At 47.4% G+C, this 20,456-nt stretch overlaps 1 protein-coding gene across 6 annotated transcripts in view; it reads left to right on the forward strand.

Annotated features, from left to right (window-relative positions):
- Positions 1–510: 510 nt before the first annotated feature.
- Positions 511–20,456, forward strand: part of pawr (PRKC, apoptosis, WT1, regulator) — a 39,845-nt gene continuing 19,899 nt past the window's right edge. For 2 of the 6 annotated variants that reach the window (XM_053414568.1, XM_053414562.1), the window contains exon 1: positions 674–1,598. In XM_053414568.1, the coding sequence (XP_053270543.1) occupies positions 1,038–1,598 (561 nt within the window). In that variant the 5' untranslated portion in view covers positions 674–1,037. Of the gene's footprint in view, positions 1,599–20,456 lie in introns of all 6 variants that reach the window. The other 4 variants (XM_053414567.1, XM_053414566.1, XM_053414563.1 and 1 more) reach the window with 4 other exon arrangements.

The raw sequence follows: 20,456 nt of genomic DNA on the forward strand, positions 1-20,456 counted from the left end.
CACACACACACACACACACACACCTCTCATGGTTGTGGTTATCAGAGATCTTACTGATTCTGGACAAAACAGAGAACACCTATATTGAAAAATAAACCTTAAGCTCAGACAAATGAAAATACATGTGTGTATGTATCTACCATGTAATCAGATACTGAGATGAAACTACTACCCAACTTTTCTCTCACAATATACTGGACCTATACAAACTATAACAAAAAAAAAAAACACATATATTTAATAGGGTGACAGAGCCCAGAAGAAAATGACTTTAAATCTACTTATATTTTTGATTAGGAGACGGATTACATTTGTGTACTTTGTGGTATTTAACTGTACAAATACAACAAAGTGTGAGGATATAAATGACAGAAAACGAGTAAATTGTATTATAAAAACTAAAGTACTAAAGTAGTTGCTGATTATAGAACCAGGAAATACTTTTTCAAAAAACTCCCACAAGTGCCCTGAGAGCAGGAGCATTCCACAGCCTGGGTGTTCGGGTGTTCGGCTCCACTCGGATCCGCTCGGCAACGCTCGGCTGTGGGGCAGAGTGCAGCCAGTCAGGCAGTGGGAGCGCGGAGCTCCGGAGACGAGCACGCACACACACACACACACACACACACATACACACACCTGGTCTGACCGAGGAGGAGAGTTCACACAGGTGAGTTCACGCGGATTCGAACTTGTGACAAACGTCTGACACACTTCTCTGTCCGTGCGTCGGAGGAGGAGGAGGAGGAGCGGAGCTGCGGAGCTTTTACGCACGAAGAGAAAGTGGTCGTTCTTTTTTTAATTGGTGCGTAAAAGTTGGGAGGAAAGTGCGAGGAGCTTATTTTTTATTGTGGGGAAAGTTTGAAAAGTTGTGTATTTGTGCTGACGTTGTTTCCGTGAACCTGTCAGCAGCGCCCGGGTTAACCACTGGAGGAATGCGGAGCCGCTAGAACCGGGGAGCGGAGCTGGAACCTCACATCGACCCGCACGAACTTTTCATTCGGAACCAAGTTGGCGAGCGAGTCTCTGCGAACAGGATCATGGCCACCGGCGGGTTCAAGCCCAACGCCACCGACTTCCTGGAGGAGTGGAAGGCGAAGCGGGAGAAAATGAGAGCCAAGATGCTGGGGGACATTGCGGCAGCCACCGGGGCTCCTCTGGGCTCCGGCCCCGGGAACAACGGCCGCCTCGCCGCCGGAGCCGTGCCGGGCACCGAGCTCACCAACCACGGCAACCCGGAGCGAAGCGCCTCCTCCGGGAACTGCCTCCCCTCCTCCTACTCGGTGGCTCGGTCCTCCTCCGGCTCGGCTCTGAGGAGACCCGAGGAGGACGCAGTGCACCTCCCCGCTCCCCCCGCATCCGCCGCGGCCAGCCACCTGAAGAAGGCCCCGCCTCAGCCGGAGCCAGCTCCGTGCGCCTCCCCGGACTCCAGCCCCGCGATGGCGTGCAACGACAGCGACAAGGAGAGTCCCTCACCCGGGAAGGGCAAGGAGAAGAAGAGCAGCGGCCCCAGCGCCAGGAAGGGCAAGGGGCAGATCGAGAAGAGGAAGCTGAGGGAGAAGAGGAGATCCACAGGTGTTGTCAGCATGCCGTCCACCGAGGTGAGTCCATGTGCACAGGTGAGACACATGTCCTCACGTCCTGGGGTTCTGTCACAGACCCAGAGTCAGTCTGGAGGCCTGAGCTGCTTCTGGAGGTCTGAGCCCAACACTGCTCCTGATTTATGAGCATACAAATCTTAAAAACCCTTAAATGTCACTAATAAACTGAGTCAGGCCCCTGCTGGGGTCTGAATGAAGCGTTCTGTAGTAAAGAAAACAAGTTATCTTCATGTTTCAGATCCTGTTTTCATTGCTATTGAAGTCGTTCGGTCTATATTTTGTCACTAAATGGGTCAAAAGTCCATCGTTAGGATCCAGAGCCCATTAAGACGTCTTCAGTTTGTCCTTAAATCAAAAAGTTTAAGCAAATCCTCACGTTTAAGAAACTGAAAGTTGAGAACTTTGAACTAACTCGACTCGTCACTCACTCAAATATCTAAATGAGGTCAAAGCCCAAAAACAAGAGTGTGAATCCTCCTGATTTCTAACTTCCATCCTGTTCTCCTCATTTACTGTTAAACACCTAAACTGTGTGAGTCCAGAGTGTCGGTCGGTGGCTGTTGTGTAAAGTGAAGCGTCTCCGGTTGGGTTATTGTTGTGTTTGTGTGTTTGCTGCTGTGATTTGGCTGTTGTTGCTCCTTTTTGTAACTTTATATCCAAGTTATTCTTCGGCTGTCGAGCTTGTTTAGCATCTTGGGAAGAATGTTGGGAAATTCTTCTCACTTTAACACATTAAGTGTGTGTGTGTGTGTGTGTGTGTGTGTGTGTGTGTGTGTGTGTGTGTGTGTTGTGTGTGTGTGTGTGGGTCCATAAATAATTCAAACAAAAAAGAAAAATAGCACTTGTTTTGTCAAAGTCTCAGAATTCCTCTCATACATGTGTCTCCGCTCTAATCCAAATGAAAGCAGCTCTCGGATGTTGGGGAGAGAAGCTAAAGACCGAGGGGGGTAGTGTGTTTGTGTGTGTGTGTGTGTGTTGGAAGGCATTCATTGTTATTGAATTTAAATCATGTCAGACTCTTGCCTAATTCCTGTGGTTGACACACATTCAGGAACTCCGATACGCAGCTGTGCCAGCCAAGAGCCAGCCAACACACACACACACACACAACTTCAGAGAAAATTACATCGACTCACATTGATTTCCTGAGTTACTTTAACCGATAAACAGATGTAGGTCCCCACAATATGTGTTTATAATACTTTTCATTGACCTCCATCCATTGTGGACGGCCTAGCTTTAACCTAACCACCACTCCCATCTCACCACTAACCCCAGCAGCAGCTGAGACTTTGACCAGTTTGTCGGTCGGTGCTCCACATCCTGTCATTAGGTGCTGAGCCGGTTGAGAGCTGGTCAGGGGCCAGGCGGTGATGACCGGGGCTCCGGGGGCTGTGCCAGACAGTCGGAGCCATCGGCAGCCGATCATTATGTAGTAAAGTGGGTGAACATGGTGTTAATGAAGGAGGAGGAAGAGGAGGGGTCTGACGAAGAGGATTTGTGTGAGTGAAGCACGTTTTGATTGTGATATTTTCACAATAAAAGGTGTTTTTCCAAAGGACTTTGACCTTTGCCCTTTAACGACAATAAGTGTAAATCATTGTCTGGCACTGAGGCTCTGGACGAGGGGCCACATGACCTGGTTGGCCCCGTCACGTCCTGATGACAGAATAGATCTGATCTACAACGATGTGAAGTGGAAAAACAATTGAAAGCAGGAAATGTTTAGGAATTTTTGCCTTTTTAAATTATGTATATAGTCATTTATGTGTTTTCTAGAGGATTTAGAGGATTCAACCCTTTTCCTCACAGATATAATTTCCTACCAAAACATCTCATTCTTTTATCGGATTATGATTTTTGCAGCTGAGCCACATTTCTTCCTCCTCCCTCCTCTGACACATGTGACCTTCCTGAAGATGTTTTATTCTTTTGACACGTAAACATTTAAATCAGGCCGACAGTAAATAACAGCTCAGATGATTTAATGCAACTTAAACAACAGAAGCTTCATCTCAGAACTCACAGCTTGAGATCCACAAGAAACATAAGAACGTCAAAAACTACAGATCAACATTCCCCCTTTTCCGCCTCTCAGCCTGTTGCACGTATATAAAAGAGCGGAGGATGCAAATGAAGCCTCCCTCTCACAGCCGCTCTTTGTGACCGGTGGTCAGGTGTGAATGGAGATGCCTGGGATTATCTCCCCCCCCGCTCGCTCCCTGCAGAATAATGGCTGCTGATCTGGATTTCCGGGCATCTGCGGAACCCAATCTTCTGCCCGTCGAGGCTACAATGGACCGATAACAGCTCCGTGCTCTACGGGGAGAAAAGGCACTTTTTGCACGGCACCGATCAATACAAAGCTCCCGCTCTGCAGAAAAGGTGTCTCCTTCCTCTGCCCCCCCCACAACCCCCCGCCCGCCTGCCGCCTCCGACTGGAAGCCATTGTTGTGGACGCTGACCTCTGACCTGCTCCCGACGTGCTTATGCAACACAGGAATGTGGAAGCGGAGAGAGAGAGAGAGAGAGCGTGTGGGGTTCGAGCATCTCTGTGAAGCTTCGATCGCCCCCTCTCTGAAAAGCTATCGGGTTGTGATGTGAGCGTGTTTTGCGTTAGTCACGCCGCGCGATTGTGATTCATGTCGCTCATTGTGCAGCACTTTTTGTTTTGTTTGTTTTTAACGACCTCGGTGAGTTATGAGGCCGCGGTCGGACGCCCCTGCCAGGGGAGTGTGAACCTTTTGTTTTCATGTGGATGACTGGACCTGCCCCACAGAGGCTGGTGCTGCCGGGGGCGGGGTGGAGCCCAACCGGCCCCGGCTGCAGCAATCTGTCTGCAGCGTCACCGCGGAGGTCAACAGGTCCATCAGGCGATACTGGGCCGGGCGCTCGGGCAGTTAACACTCTGATGACAGGAGGACACGGCAGACAACAGGGGCCTTGTTCAGACCGGAGCCTGTGACTCCAGGTGCTTTGGAATATGTTTTAATAGAGACACACTTTAATGTCTTTTAAATATCTAGACCATCTTTGCCCAAACTCAAAATCCTAGAGTTTCTAAATGATCCAAAATATGTGTAAAATTAGATATCGGAAAAGAATTGTTTATTTGTTTTCCTCAGAAAACGAGCTGAGAACCTTCTGTTTTATATCAAACCACAGATTTCTATGAACCTCTACCATCCTGCAGCGCTCTGTTTATCGCACGCTCTCAATTTACAGCTGCGCTAAAGAATGTTAATTTGCATTGGGTGGAGCGTGTTCCTCTTTTTGCTGAAACCTTCTCCAAACAAGGCCACATCATCACAGTAAATACCTCACAGGTTTTATCACAGACTGAGGTGAGCGAGGAGCTTTTTTCAGGCAGAGCATCGTGTTCCCCTCGCTTCTCTTGTTGTTTGGAAAACAGGGAAACTAAACTCTTTTTAATTAATACACGTGTTTCTCCACGTGAAGCTTCACTCAAAGCCAGAAGCAGAGGCAGCGTTCCCGTGAACCTTTTAGTCCCGGTTGACGTATTGGAACGAGTCCTGGATTGTTTACGAGGCTCTCGTCAATGGAAAAGTTTCAAAGGGATGAAAGAATCGTCTCAGAAGAGCTGCTCTGTGAAATTCCAGAGGAGGAGGAGGAGGAGGAGGAGGAAGGAGAGAGGAAGTGTTGCTCGCCTGCCTCTGCGATGAGGTGGTTACCAGCCCGGCTCGTTTCCACACTCGGCACCTCGTAAAATACACCGCACCCCCCTAATGGGCCGTGACTCGTGGTTTTGTGTAGTTTGCAGGATTGTTACGTAAACTACAGTTCCCTATTAAAGTATTAAAGTGACCCCTGGCTGGTCGAGCGTCTGTGATGTTGATAGATGGCGTCAGATCATGTGATGAGAAGGAAAGAGGCTGTGAGGAGACAAACCTCACAGACATCACTACCTTTTGTGTGGTGGATTAATGTGTCAATGGTCAGATTCACAGTCTGTACTTTCCAGTTACTGACAACATTTTGAAACCATCAAAAGCTCCAGATTGTGTTCAAGTCAGTAAAAAGCTTTTCCCTGAGATAAATTTAGAGTTTGGTGGAATTGCACTGAATTCTTGCAAAGATTCTTTTTGAAAGTTCCTACAGTGGAAACGTAGCTTTTGGTTTATTTCTCTAAACTCCACCAGAGGAAGAGTTTAGAAGATTTGATCTGCCACAGACAGAGTTGGTGTTTGTCTGGGTGTGACGATGGTGTTTAAAGCAGAGTTTCTGTTTCTCTGGCATCGCCTGCTTGATATTTACTGTCGGACGTCAGCTGTTATTTGCACACGAGGCTCAAAGTCTGTCCCTGATCTGGGTCACTGCTCTTTAGTTATGTCTCCCCGGGAGCAGACGGTAGATTATTACTGGTGAACCACCTCCTGCACTTCACCCACAGGAATGCACAGTCATGCAAAACCTGCAGTGTCTCCGAGCACCGAGCCTAAATCGAGAATAAGACGTTTCCCTGCAGGTTCGTCCCAAAACACTGGTCCTGCCTTTGTCCCCTTGAGGACACACAACCAGTAGGATCCACTGTTTGCAAAGGGAGAAGCTTCTGAACCTCCCCTGCTACCTGAAGGGTCGCTGTCCATCTGGCTAATCTTTAACTCCCCGAGTGTTTGCTCATCCAGCATCAGTCCCCGGTTATTGTGTTGGTTTTGGCTAGAAACTCAGAAATAAGGTCACAGGCCTGTAGAGCAGGAGCAATCGATCCCGAGGAGTCGGCAGCCGTCGAGAAGCCGCGCCGATTAAAACCGGTTCAACCCGGCGCGCCACATTACACCGGGTAAATATTTAACGGAACCCACGTGGACTGTTTTGTGCCAAACGACTCGTCCTCGTCTGACTCTGGATTCTTTCATTAACACATTCTCTCCGTCATGATTCCCCCCCCCCTTCTCGTTAGTTCCCTCCTCATTACCAGCGTTCACACTGGGACCATTAACACGATCCAGTAGTGCTGACATGCAGTTTGCACAAAATATGAGTTTGGGGTTTGAATCCTGATCAACGGAGGCGTGAGGAGATCGGATTCACGCTCTGCTCTCTGGGAAACACGTCACCCCCCCCCGTTGTGTTGTGTGAACTTTGTCCACGCAGCGGCCAGGCGTCTCGACAACTCGCAGACGCACACAAACACACTCAGCAGGGGTGGGGGGTTAGGTAAGAGAGTCACTGATTAGAGGAGCAGGGTCGAGTGCGTGCAGTGATTTTGTGCGACTGTACCATGTAACCCGTTTGTCGGACATTCCTGTGTGTTTGCTGACGACTGCGTGGAATTTGTGAGTCAGCCCTAATCAGGCCACTCTGCATGATTAGGCACATTTGGGAGCCCGACTATTTGTGTTCATTAAAGTAGAATTACTTGGAGACCCCACTCTCCCCTTGTTCCCACTCCCCTTGTCTAGTCTCGATTCTGTTCACATTCCACGTGTGTGTGTGTGTGTCTGTCTGTGTGTGTGTGTGTGTCTGTGGTCGGCTTTGTTTGGAGAATTCAAGAGAATAAGTGAAAGCTGCTTTCAGACCGTGAACAGATCTTCTCTTCAGAATCTTCCCCTCGTACATGAGAAGTTGAATTTATATCTACAACAAAACAAGGTTCTGCTCTGGTTCTGTTTGCTGACCCGTGCGGTTCCCACATAAACAAGAAGAGCAGCTGACTCCAAGCCAGATTGAGATCGACTCCTCTTTTCTTCATCCTGAGATATGTGTCATTCCAGTTTTCTCGCTTTCATCCGCTCTGGAGAAACACTCCGGAATCAAGGGCCATGTCTGAAAAGCAGCGAAAGTGCTTTTCCTCACGATTAAAACATCGTGAGGGACGAAGTTGGTTTGATAGAAAGCGGAGCGGTGGCGCCCTGAGGTTCACGTTCGATGCCGCTTCAGTCACAGCTCTGCTCACTGTGCCGGTTTGTTGCACGAGGGACAATAAGCCTCAGTGAGGTTTGTCTGAGTGGATGCACATCGACAGACGGATTCTGTCCCACAAGGTTTCCACGGCTCTGCTACTGTGTGTTATGTCAGAAGGGATAGGCGGTGGCTCCTGATAAGGCGGGGGGGGTCGGGGGCGGGGGGGGGGTTAGACGATGTGACCCGATCCTGGACGTGACGAGCGACGCACAAAACGTAATTTCCTCCCGGGTCAGTTCCGAGGGAAAGAAGCCGAGCACTCAGACGGAGGAATGTGGGCTCCACCGGATGATGAGTCCGAGTCCCGGCCGATGTTTGGTTTGGCTGCTTCACTTCTCGTTTGTTCACCGCAGAGACGACTATCTTCATTTAAAGAATAAACGTCTGCTCTTGAATCAAAACAAGCAGGATTTATCAGAACAAGATATTTGAGGTTTTTTATGAGGTAATTTAGGCCGAGATGAAAATATGGTTTGATTTTCAGCTTGCCCCCGGAGGTTTGATGGACTGATGGAGGATTTGGTTTGAGGGACGGCACACGGGCCACATGCTGTCGAGCATCAAACGCACACAGGAATTCACTTGATCCCTTGAAATCGAATAAATATGTGGCTCTAAACTCGCGGAGCCTTGATCTTTAAGCTTTTTTCTTTCCAACAAAAGGAGCCAGAGGAGGTTCTACCTGTTCCCCAGCTCGTTGGCTGAGTCCCTCTGTTTGTTCACGCACCACCTCGTGTGTGTGTGTGTGTGTGCGTTGTGTTGTGTTGTCTTAATCAATTCGACACGCAACGCTGCAGGCGACTGATCTGCCTCTGCACCGCCCAGCGAGTCCGGCTTCTCTCATCCTGCTGGACTCGGAGAAATTACTTTTGAGATTTTTTGTTCTTTTCCTTTCTGTGGTTCCAACGCAGCAGTTTGCATCTTTGTTTATCTCTAGTCGAGGCTTTTAGAAAAGGTCTTCAGTGACACCTGCAAGTTCAGAGGCAAAATGCTGATTCACACGTTGTCTGAACTGTTTCCGAGAGTTTGACCCAGCTGCTGACTTCTCTCACTCTGAGATACGAGCAGGTAGAATCAATACAGGTTCTTTAGCAACGTGTAAACAAACCAGCAGCAGGGTCAGGGTGCTCAGTGGTGACAGAGTGTCGGTCCACGCCCGGCTGGTGGAGGCTCGTCCAGCCCAGTGCACACAGCCTCAGGACAAAGGAGTTTTCATTGCTCTGTACGTCTCAGTAATTGAAGGTAGTCGACAGATAATTGAGGACGTTCCAGGAGGTTCACGTCCACGTTGGGTCGACTGTGTTTGACCTTTTGACTCCACCCAGTGAACAGCATGTCGTGTTTTGGATTTAAAAACATCTCATTATAGAATTGACGCCGTAGCTTTTAATCTGCGGCTGTTTGGGCTCAAATCTGTGTCCGATTGAAAGTGCGGCTGTGTTTCATGTTCAGAGAGAGAGACGCCGAGCGGTGATCGTCCTACAGCGTCTCCTCACGTCTCTCCTCGGCGCTGACGGCCTCTTAAAAGATTCATAGCCAGTGAAACTTCTGGGCTCAGCGTGACGGATTGGATTTCAGCTGATCGTTCGCTCTCCCTTCCTCCATATGTGATGAATCCCTCACTTTCTGTTTGTGTTTTTCATCCTGCTTCATGGTATTTGGCCTTTTGACGCAGAGCGCGAGGGCTGCACGGCCTCCTGGGAATTCTGCTGAGGGGCTACCGAACGTCCAAATTAACTCTTTACCATACAACTGGTGGAATAAGGAAAAGCCCCCATTTAAATAACAGTGAACATTTACATTTACATCCTGTCAACCCGGGTTTCATTTCCCAGCTCATGTACCAGTTGGTCTTCAGTGGAGTGTAGAGAAGTGGCACTGGACTGGAATCTGTTCCCAGTCTGAGCTGTTGGCAGCTGGAGTTCAGCCCTGAACCAGGGTTTGGTTTGTCCAACACAAAGGCCTCTGCACACAATGGTCCTGCCTCTGGAATGCAAAACATGCTTTAACTGTTTCCGATACTGTACGTGTGAGTGTTGTGTTGCAGGGTAAGTTGCACTCAGCAACACAACGCTGATACACAAACAAACACTGGAACCACTGTTACACAACGGAATATTACTGAGACTTTCTCTGTCAGCTGGTTTAGTTGTTAATTGGTTGTTAATTGGTGTCATTAACTAACCGTGTTGGTTTTGAAGTTCTTACTCATGTGGTTGATAAATAATCCACCATGTTAAAAGCGGGGGGGGGGGGGTTGAAATGATTGTTCATTAATCGTGATCGAGATAAAAAAAGAGTCGCGTCAGCATTCAGGACTTAAAAGGAAACTTTATTCAAACAGGAAGTGTTGACATGAGTGCGTCTGGAAGTCGAGCTCCTCTGGGACGCTCAACAACATGATTGTGTTGCTGTGGTCTTGGTCTCGCTTGCTGACTCACAGGCCGAACCTCCCGTGGCCCAGACGTCCTGTTCTCTCCCGTCTCTCTCAGGAGGAGAAGCAAGGATCTGCACCTTCATCACTCGCCCACGCTCCTCCTCTTCACTCGGGGTTAGTAAGAGGCCTGTGGTTGTTGATGGGTGTGAAGGAGTTAACGCTGCAGCCTGCCTCAGAGAAGTAGGGTTTCTAACGTGGGATCGATTTGCCCGGTTACATAACGTTACAGAGCAGCAGGCTTGTTGACACTCGTCCATCAGACGGGTGTTTTTTGGGGGATTTCAAGCAGGAGTGTGAGTCGGCAGCTGTGTTTACTAAACGTCTGGGTTCTCATGTCCAGCAGGAACGTGGATGAACGTGGATGGACGTGTCTCCATGTCCCCGAGCTCGTCCAGGAGCGGCTCTGTGCTTTCCATTAATCTGCTCCTGTTCTCCAGCAGCCGGATTCCTCATTTGCATGAAAAGCCCTGACTCTCTCTCTCTCTCACTCTCTCTCTCTCTCTCTCTCTCTCTCTCTCTCTCTCTTCTCCTTCAGCGAGCAGATAAAGAGCTTTAGTCTTTAAAAATTAAGAGGCTACAATCAGCTGTCTGGTTAGTTCTTGAGTTTCAGGAGCTGTAACCCGACGCCTCTGTCACCTTTCACTTTTCAAACTCAAACTTCTGAGTGTCACGTCACCCACTGGCTGAGCTGCCGTTTGGAAGTCTGGAGCCATAATAACCATTATTTGAGGAGTAGGGGGTGGAGCCTGAGTGCAGGTCATACGTCTCCTATTTGATGCTTTAACAACAGAGTGAAACATCGTGATTGACAGCTGAGACGAACTCGAACAACGTCTTTTGGCTTCAAGTGAATATATATATATACAGTTTATCCTCTGAATACTTAAGTAAATCCTATATTCTGGCAAATATTTATATTTCATAAAAGATTTGTTCCACCTCTTCATGTGGTGTTGACTTTAGACTCTGTTTGGAAACGTAGCACCATGTGACCTGAAGGCGTCTGGATCCTCTCGGCTGCACCGACTGTAGATTAGAATAAAAAGTTCTTTCAGAATCTGTTTTTGTGATTAAGTTCAGGCTTCGAAGAGTTTTGGCCTCGGGAGACGCCGGCATCCACATTCTTCTGCTGTGCACTCTTTGTCTTCATCCCTCTCCCCCCCCCTCCACCCCCCCAGGCCTGATGAGCAGTTGGTCTTCTTCCAATGATATCCATTATCGAAATACTGAACTAATTCCCCCCCACTCGATCTCTCGCTCTCTCCCTCCTCTCGTTCGAATCCAGCTCCTGTTCTTTTTTTCCTCTGCTGAGCGAGATAAGCCTCGGCAGGGCACCGGGTCGCGGAGCGCTGCGTATTGACGGCGGCCATTTCTGTCCAGCGCCGCCGAGAATATACAGTTCATTTGTTCCGACCCGCGGTATAATTTACCCCCCCCCCCCCCCCCCCCCGCCGAGTCTCACGAGGAGGAGCCGGCGTTCTCATGAATAACAAACAGAGCTTTGAGAGTTCACTCCGACTCCCTCGCTCTCTGCTTCCTCACCTCAGACCTCCAGCCTGCTGCTGAAAGAGAGTTTATTACCAGTTTCTGGGGGGGGGGGGGGGGTTCACTACAAGCCAGAAAAGGAGGAGTGGGGGGGGGGGGGGGGGGCTTGTCGTGAATCCACCTGCTGCAGTCGAACAACGACAGATGAGCAGTTTTGCAGCGGCACATAAACACCGGCGTCGGTTCTTTTTCTCTGAAACCCTCTCAGATCTCATTGTCTTCCCAGGGTGACGTCTTCATCTGCATCTTCTACGTGTCTGGTTTGACACGTAGAAGATGTTTGGGTTGTGGTTAATTCTCCGGACAATGTCCTGAGCTGCTGTCATCACACACCTGTCTGGGACGTCTCATTTGTCCTTGTGTTCACTTGTCCAGGTTAAAGGAGCCTCAGGGCCTGAATAGCCTCCGGTAGCCTTTTCTAATCCGACATTCCCCAGCAGCTTTTTTTTAAGGGACACTGGCAAATAACCAGGCAGGGACGGGGGGGGGGGGGGGGGGGGGGCAGTGATAACCATCCACATCCTCTCTTATTTGTATGTAAATACGAGGAAGCAGCGATGGCGTTGAATCAGATATAGAGAGCTGGAAGGAAATGGAAGAGGGGACAGTTTTTATATTTTACTTTGTGCCGTTGTACCGGCCCCCGGGTGCCGCGGAGAGGAATTCACTAATCATGCGACGCCCTCGCCAGCCGCCTTTTGTCTGCGTTTGTAAAACCGAAACAAACACAATCCCCCCCCCCACCCGGGTTTCAACCGATCCCCTCTGCCTGTGTAGCTCACTGTGACGTCGAGGGAGAGAGAAAGAGGACGGAGCGGGAAGTGGTCATTGTCCTGGACTTCCAGGAAGAGGCTGGATCCCCCCACCCCCCTCACCCCCACCCACCCTGCCTCTCCACCCCTTAGCTTCCAATTCCTGTCTTCTTATCTTGTTGTGAAGGGAAGGGTTGTATTAACTCTCCACTCTCTCTCAGCCTCATCACCTGTCGTCCCTCAAAGCTTTTTTATTTCTTCTTTTATTTGAAAAGGGACAGTGTAGAATTAACACTCATTCAAATGTAAGGAGGTAGCTACAGGTTTCTGGTTCAGTTTGCCTCCAAAGACATTCTTACTCTATTCTTTCTCTGAATAGGATTTCATCAAAGTCCATGAATTGTTTCCTGGGAAATTGGTGAAAATGTCCAACACGTCCAATCCTTCAATGTTAAAGGAAGTGGTTGGAATTAAATCCAATGCTAACTTTTTATCAAGACCCATGAATTATTATTCCACGTCAACAAACTTTCCATCTTGCAACGTTGTAGAAAGATAAAAACAAATATGCACCAACTCTCCTTTGATCCTCGTCCCATTTGTCCTCGTGATGTAAACGTCAGTACCCACCCATGTCCACAGGGGGCGCACGGACCCCCATGTGGATGCACGAACCCCGAAGTTTGTGACCATGCCGACTTATTGCGTCGACTAAGTGCGACCAGGCACAACAGCGCCACCTGCTGGGATGGAATGGAATGTGGGATCAGGTTGTTTTTACTTTCTTCTTCTGAAATGTTAAAACTTCCCCGAGCGTCTTCCTCCCTGCGTCTGATGCAACTCTGGCACCAGTCGAACTTTTACAAGAATAAATCTTGAGCTTGACGGTTTCAGGCCTGAAGCTCAGTTCGGTTTCCATCAGTCTCAAGTTTTTCCAGTTTCTCTGGTTTGTCCCTCTGATTATTTTCCATTCGGATTCGACCGTGAAAACAGTTTTGAGGCAGTTTGTGAATTTCTCCCTCGAGGCGCCGTCGTCTAATTGAATTATTGCTTTTTGTGCAGCAAGTTAATTATATTTGCTTTGTTTTGTGTATTTATATATTTAAAAGAAGGAGTAGAAGAAGGAGTGAGTCACTGAACCACTGATGAATTTTTCATATTCAGTCTTATCAGTGCGTCTGGCTGCACTTCATTTCCAACATGTTGAAGTGTTTTTCTAATTTTACATCAGAATTCTGATTGAATATTGTTTCCAACATAAAAACAAGAGAATAGAAAATGATTTCCTCCTTCATCAGCAGCAGATTCTTGTCTGATTGGATCGTTTGTTTCTTCTTCTCTCAACTTATTAAAGCTCAGAAGTTTTTCTTCCACATATTATTCAAAGTGACGTGAGCTGCACTGGTTCCAGTTTCCTGTTCTCCTTTCACCAGTTTGATGTGTGTCATATTACAGCTCGCTCAGTGTCAGGTGACTCACTACCTGCTCACTTTCACCTCGGCCGTCATAAAGAACTTTACCAAAGCAGCCAGATCTTCTTTTAATGCTTTGGTTAGAATCCAGGTTAAAGTCATTTTTAAGGGTTTAGAAGATTCTGTGTATTTTTCCTGGAAAAGTCAGAAGAATCAAAGCTTCACAAACATCTGAGCTGAAACTAAAGCTGCAGCTGTTCATCATAACGTTACTGTTGATGTGACTTAACTACAAGAGCCAGTTCTACTGTGATACAGCTGTGAGTCATAAACAACATCCTCATGTGGAAGTTGACCTGTGAGGTTTCAGGACAAAGTCGATAAACTTTATCCAACAATACGATTAAAGTCTAATGTGGTTTAAAAAGGGTAGAACAGCGTGTTCTGTGTGTGTGTGTGTGTGTGTGTGTGTGTGTGTGTGTGTGTGTGTGTGTGTGTGTGTGTGTGTGTGTGTGTGTGTGTGTGTGTGTGTGTGTGTGTGTGTGTGTGTGTGTGTGTGTGTGTCTCTGTTTGTTTTAAAGGGAAATAAAACGCATCTAAACCAACATCAGGCATCTTCTGTGTTCAGAACAAACAACCTTCAGTGACTCAAACACCACAGACGTATCAAATGACTTCTGATGACACAGAGATGAATTTAACTACTGAGCCGCCTGCGTCTCATTGAAGCACCGACTTTAATTCCAGGTTAATGTGAGTTTAGTGGTTTTTGGTGCTTGAGCGTCACCAACAAACACACGATAAGCTCGGTATCAAATTAAGATGAATCACTGGATGGAGTGGGAGCTATGATTTGATTTCTGTTCATATTCTGTCCTTCATCGTGAGCCTCTCTGAACATGAGAGCGTTTAAACCTTTTCAAGTAATAACAAAAATATATTGATGTATTGATTTGGTATTTTCCAAAACAAAACATTTCACGATCAAACCAAAAGCCAATTAATCTCATAGAACGAAGAGAGAACATTGGAGATTATAAAAAATTACATAATATGTCAGGGTTTACTACTTCCATGTAGAAAGTTCAAGGTCCAAACTCTCTTTATTATCCCCGAGGGGCAATTAACTGTGCAGCCAGAATTAATCAGATAATAACAATAAATACATCAACAATAAAAAAGTCAGTTAGTTCAGCATCTTCTCAGATTGAATCTACGGAAGCAGGAAAAACTCACTAAACAGCGTGTGACTGAAATCGTCTTGTTCAGGCCCTCTTTAAAAAGTTAGAGACTCATAATGTGTCTTTAATTTATACGACAACACTCCTGAAAGTCATTTTATAGTTAAAACCTCAAAAACACACTTTCTTCCTTCAGTAGAAACAGTTCAGAGGCAAAAAATGTTGGAAATAGTTAAAAACTTTCATTACTAGATCAGAAATAATCAGTTTTATCGTTATTTTCTTCGTTATATTGAAACCAACGCTTCCTGGAGAACCTGCCACCTCAGGTCGACTGTTATTAGTGGACAAAGGGGGATTAACAGGTATTTAACAGGATATCTATAAAGCTCAACTGTTAATATTTGTCTTTCGTCCTGCAGAGCTCACACCTTTAGCCAATTTGTTTTTTTTTACGGCCTCTGTAAATACACAGAGCCAATATGTGACGAGCGGTTATGTAACAGTGAATCTAACAATGTCAAACACAAGGAAGTACAAGGCAAAGGAAAAATAAACCCCAGTGTTAACTATTGAACTTTCATCCATCTCCGTGAACGTCACCGAACAAACTGCAAACACGGCATCGTGTCAGAAAACCTGGTGAACGCTCTCCGGTGAACTTCCTGCCGGGTTTGGCTCACGTGCAGAACGTCCTGCAGTAAAAAGTTAATATGTAAAACAACAGGAACACATGCAGCGGGGTTATGTAACAGTCCTAACCGACTCTACGTGGCTTTTCTAATTATAGACTTTTACTTTGACTCTATAATCTTCTCCGAGGACGTTGTGGTGCATTAGGCGACAATAGAAAACCGTGCAGATGAGATGTGAAGTTAAGTTTTATGTAAAGAAAGAAAACATGTTGGGGCGTCTTCGTTAGAAAGACATTCATTTGGAATTCCTGCAGCACATTAAATATTATTATTATTCCCACATTCACTGTTTGATTTGCTTGTTTTGGTTCCGGCCCCGCTGAGACACGTCGTCGGCTTGAACCGACGCTCGAGGCCCGGTTCGGCTCCTTCGCTCCAAATTCCACTTTGTCCGCAGGGAAATCCGTTTAACGGCTGTTTTAAGGTCGGAATTGCAGCAATGATTGCTCCGGAAAAGTTTGCCCGGAGGAGAGCAGATGGGCGCCCGTAGAGTTTTCTTTTCTCCGGCGTCGCTCCTGCCCTTGAGGGATGTGGAGAGAGCGGGCGAGTGCAGATTCACCCCCCCGTGTGGAAGAAACAGGCCCCTGCCCCAAAAAGATAAGAGCCCAGTTTGACCCCATTAACGCCGGGAAGGATGAAATCGGCATGGAGGGAGGGCGAGAGAGAGAGAGGGAGAGAGAGGGAGAGAGGGGAGGGGGGGTGCTGGCATGCAGCAGCAGTAAGAGGCAAAGCTTTGTTACCTCCAGTGGAAATTACATAACATAAGCACAGGCTACACACACACACAGACACACACACACACACACACACACTGGCTTCCCCATCCAGCTTCTCCTGCTGTTATCGAACCTCCCCCCCACTCGGTGCTGAGGAGCCTCCAGTGACGCTGGGACACATGTTGGTTTTAGGAAGGAGGTCTTTGCTGAGTCGTCCCTCTTCCAGACTTAACTCACATATTCCTGTCAAACGTGCTAAAAAATGATCCGTCTTCATATTTGAGTCTTTACGCGATAGGACGAGTGACTGCTGGTCCCATGAAGACCTTACTTTTGACCTTCTCCCTTCAGGTGAGAAAAGGGACACGTCCATTTCCTCGTTCCTGTGTCCAGGAGCATAACGGTTGCTTATACATGTTAGTTCTCATGTCCTCTATTTATTTGATTCTTTATCTATGAGACGATCACGTGAGGGGTTACTCGGCCCAGGCGGAGGGACACGCTCTCCTGAGTGACGTGGTTTTCCCCCTGAATTCCTTCATGTGGAGGAATTATCCTCACGACCCCCAAAAAACCACAAACTAGTTGAGAAGGACTTTATAATCTGCACCACACAGAAGAGCCTCGTTCCCTTAAAGCCGCCAGACCTCAGAAATGGAGGCGTCCGTCCTCGAGGACACACAGACATATAACAGATGTTCTGTGTGTGGAGTAGAAAGAGATGACTTGACAAACAGGAGGACGATGTACATGAAGGTAAAGAAAAATATGGATCTGAAAAGACAAAGAGCATCATCGTCCAGGTTCTGTCGAATAGGACTAGATGGTACAAAAGGATTTAGATAGAAAATAGAAGACATAGCTTGATATAACAATTCCTTTGTAAACCACAAATAGCAATAAACCACCACATACTTTATTCATATGTGGTTTTCTTGTTGAGACAGATTTCCATGGACCTCCTGTGCTCGGCCTCAGGGCTGTTTTCATCACCCCGGCCTCACATCAAAACACAGGCACCGGGAGAAGACGAGCGGAGGACATGTTTGTTTTTCTGCTCATACGTGGAGTTGGTTAAATGCCAGTGTTGGCAAAGCCTCGTGTGTGTGTCTGTCCCCCCCGGCCTGAGGGTCCGGCCCGCTGAGCAGGACCAGTGCACGAGCAGCGTGGAGCTCACCTCCCGGGCTGCGTCTCTGTTGTCCTGGCGTTTCATACGTGTGTGTGTTGAAGTGAGATAAGAGTGTACCTGCTGCTGGAGAGAGGCCGGGGTCCAAGTCTGTTTCAATGTGAAGACGCAGATAAAACGTCTTCTAGAGCTCGAATCCTCTGGATCTTTGTGTGAAGCTGATCCAGATAGTAGGGAGGGAAAAATGAATTTGACAGTTTAACCACAGACTCTATTATCAAGGCTATAAATAAAAAGATAACAAAAATACAACCAAATGTTTAGAACTTGAATTGAGAGAATAATATAGATTAACTGATTAGAATAGGAAGGTCAAAGGTCAAGGTCAAGCCTCTTGAGCACGATATCTCAAATCTGCTTTGAGGAAATTCCTTCAGATTTGGATCAGTTGTGACTCGGACTCAGAGATAATCTGATTTACATTTTAGGGGTCAAAGGTCACGGTGACCTCCTAAGAGTCACATTGTTGTTTACCTAATCTCCTCACGTCTTGGACACTGGTTCTGCTCGGGGACCCGCAGCCTGTCTCGTCTTATTATCGTCTCTGTTTGTGTCTCTTGTCCTTTTTTCATTTTCCAACTGCACACATTGTCTTCGATGGGGAATCCAGTCGGTGTTGGCCCGAGCGGTCGGTGGCCACACGGGTTCGATGCTTCCAGCAGACGTGGTTTTCCATGTTCGCCCGCTGCACAGGAGTGAAGGGAGCTTATTTTCCTAAGTGTCTCCTGCTCCTCTCTGCCGAGCGAGGAGACTCTGGAGAGAATCTGGTGGAATCAGCCAAAGTAAACCCACAGGAAGTGGATGAGTGTCGGGCCTCCGTGGCTCAGGGGATCAACTCCTGCTTGATTGAAATTCCTCTGATATTAGAACCGTGCTCGCCGCTAACTGCTCGACCTTCTTGCAGAACCATCTCTCTCTGCTTGGCTCCTGAAAGCTTCTGCATGTTTCTCATTTGTGCGTTTTCTCCTGGTGATGATCCCTCTTCACGCAGACGTGCAGGCACAGCCTCCGAGCGCCAGTTACTGAGCTGTCACAGCCGATTCTGCTGCTTCACTGTCAGACATGAACTCGGGGAACTCGGGGTTACTCAGCGTTCTGATGGGAAGGAGCTTTTTCTTTATCGGGTGATGGAAGGAGGAAAAAAAAAGAAACGCCACCAGGTCTGAACTGGGGTTCTAAATGTCTCTGGTTTGAAAAGCGAAGACACAACAGAGCAAACTTCAGATTCTAACTGGAACCATGTGGCTGCGTAGTGTGTTGTCAGAGTGACGTTACGGACCCACAACATGTGTGTAGCTCTCAAACACACACTCTGACAGAGGCTTCCCCGGCTCTGACGTCTCACCTCACCACTCGGGCCTCTCGCCCTCTCGGGGTTGTCGCTGTTTATTTAGATTATAAATCATATTTTCGGTGTATCCCTCTCTTCCATCTCCCTCAGCAGGCGTCATGAGCAGAGATGAAGGGGGGGGGGGGCAGTGTGGCAGACGCAGGCTTTAAACAGACGTGTTTTTCTCTCATTGTTTTTCTCTCCGTGTCAATCAGAAGTACGGCGGTCCCGGAGGCCCCTGCTCCAGCTGTGCGGCGCGGTGGCGTGCGGTGGGTCGACCGGGACTCGGTCGGCTGTTTGTTTAGACGAGCTGCTCCTCCGGGGCTCAGCTGTGAACATTCCACATATGGTTCCGTGCTCGCAGGTAGTCGTGCAACGTGAGGCACCGGGGGGGGGGGACTGGAGACCTGGTGTTTAAAACCACTTTATTCTTTACTTCACTTTTCATTCCACATTTTTCACAGCATTTAATATCGAGCTGATTCAGGCATCGGCCTCTTTTGGATTTAATATCAACATGTGTGATACTTCAATAATGAAGCTAAAACCTGCAAGAAACACATTGTGTACTGGTCAGCGATGAAGTACTCAGACATTTTACTGAAGTAAAAGTACCACATTCACTTTTTTACTTGAGTGAAAGTAAGTACTTGCTTTTAATTGTGTCCTCCTCCCTAATACTTACTCAAGTTAATTGAAGTAGTGTTGTGTGTGCAGAGTCTCATGCAGTTGTGTGTTGTGTGTTTGTGCAGAGACTCGTGCAGTTGTGTGTGTGTGTGTGCAGAGTCTCATGCAGTTGTGTGTTGTGTGTTCAGACACTCATGCAGTTGTGTGTTCTGTGTGCAGAGACTCGTGCAGTTGTGTGTTGTGTTTGCAGAGACTCGTGCAGTTGTGTGTTGTGTGTGCAGAGTCTCATGCAGTTGTGTGTTGTGTGAGCAGAAACTTGTGCAGTTGTGTGTTGTGTTTGCAGAGTCTCATGCAGTTGTGTGTTGTGTGTGCAGAGTCTCATGCAGTTGTGTGTTGTGTGAGCAGAGACTCGTGCAGTTGTGTGTTGTGTTTGCAGAGTCTCATGCAGTTGTGTGTTGTGTTTGCAGAGACTCATGCAGTTGTGTGTTGTGTGAGCAGAGACTCGTGCAGTTGTGTGTTGTGTTGTGTGTGCAGGGACTCAAATTTTGTATTCGTCCATTTCTAAGACGACTCAGGAATTTGTGAGCTTTTCATTTTTCCATTAAAAAAGTGAAAATCGCTTTATATACAATAATTGAATTGTGACCTGCTCTGAACCGGGAGGGGGGGGGGGGCTGCAACTCTAACCAGACGCACTTTGTTTTGTTTTGACATTATCTCCTTGATTAGACTCAGAAATTCCCGTCCAGCAGAACAGAGCCTGAACAATTACAGAAAGGAGAAAAGTCTCAGGAGGAAATCTGAGTGGTTCCTCACTGACGCGTGGGTCACGGCTCTGAGCAGCTTCTCAAACCCAAACACAGTGTTTTGATTTGGTTTATGATTAAACAGGGAATTTGTCCAGAGCCTCTGTTTGGACTGAGACAACATTCAGATGTGAGAAATATGATACAAACCACATGAGTCCAGTTTGATAAGTTTAATGCTCATGAGAATAAAAGTATGAACTCAGAGGCTGTATATCATTATTCATTGAACACTGTTATGAATGT

Source organism: Pleuronectes platessa, chromosome 22, assembly GCF_947347685.1.
Source record: "Pleuronectes platessa chromosome 22, fPlePla1.1, whole genome shotgun sequence".
NCBI classification, from domain to species: Eukaryota; Metazoa; Chordata; class Actinopteri; order Pleuronectiformes; family Pleuronectidae; genus Pleuronectes; species Pleuronectes platessa.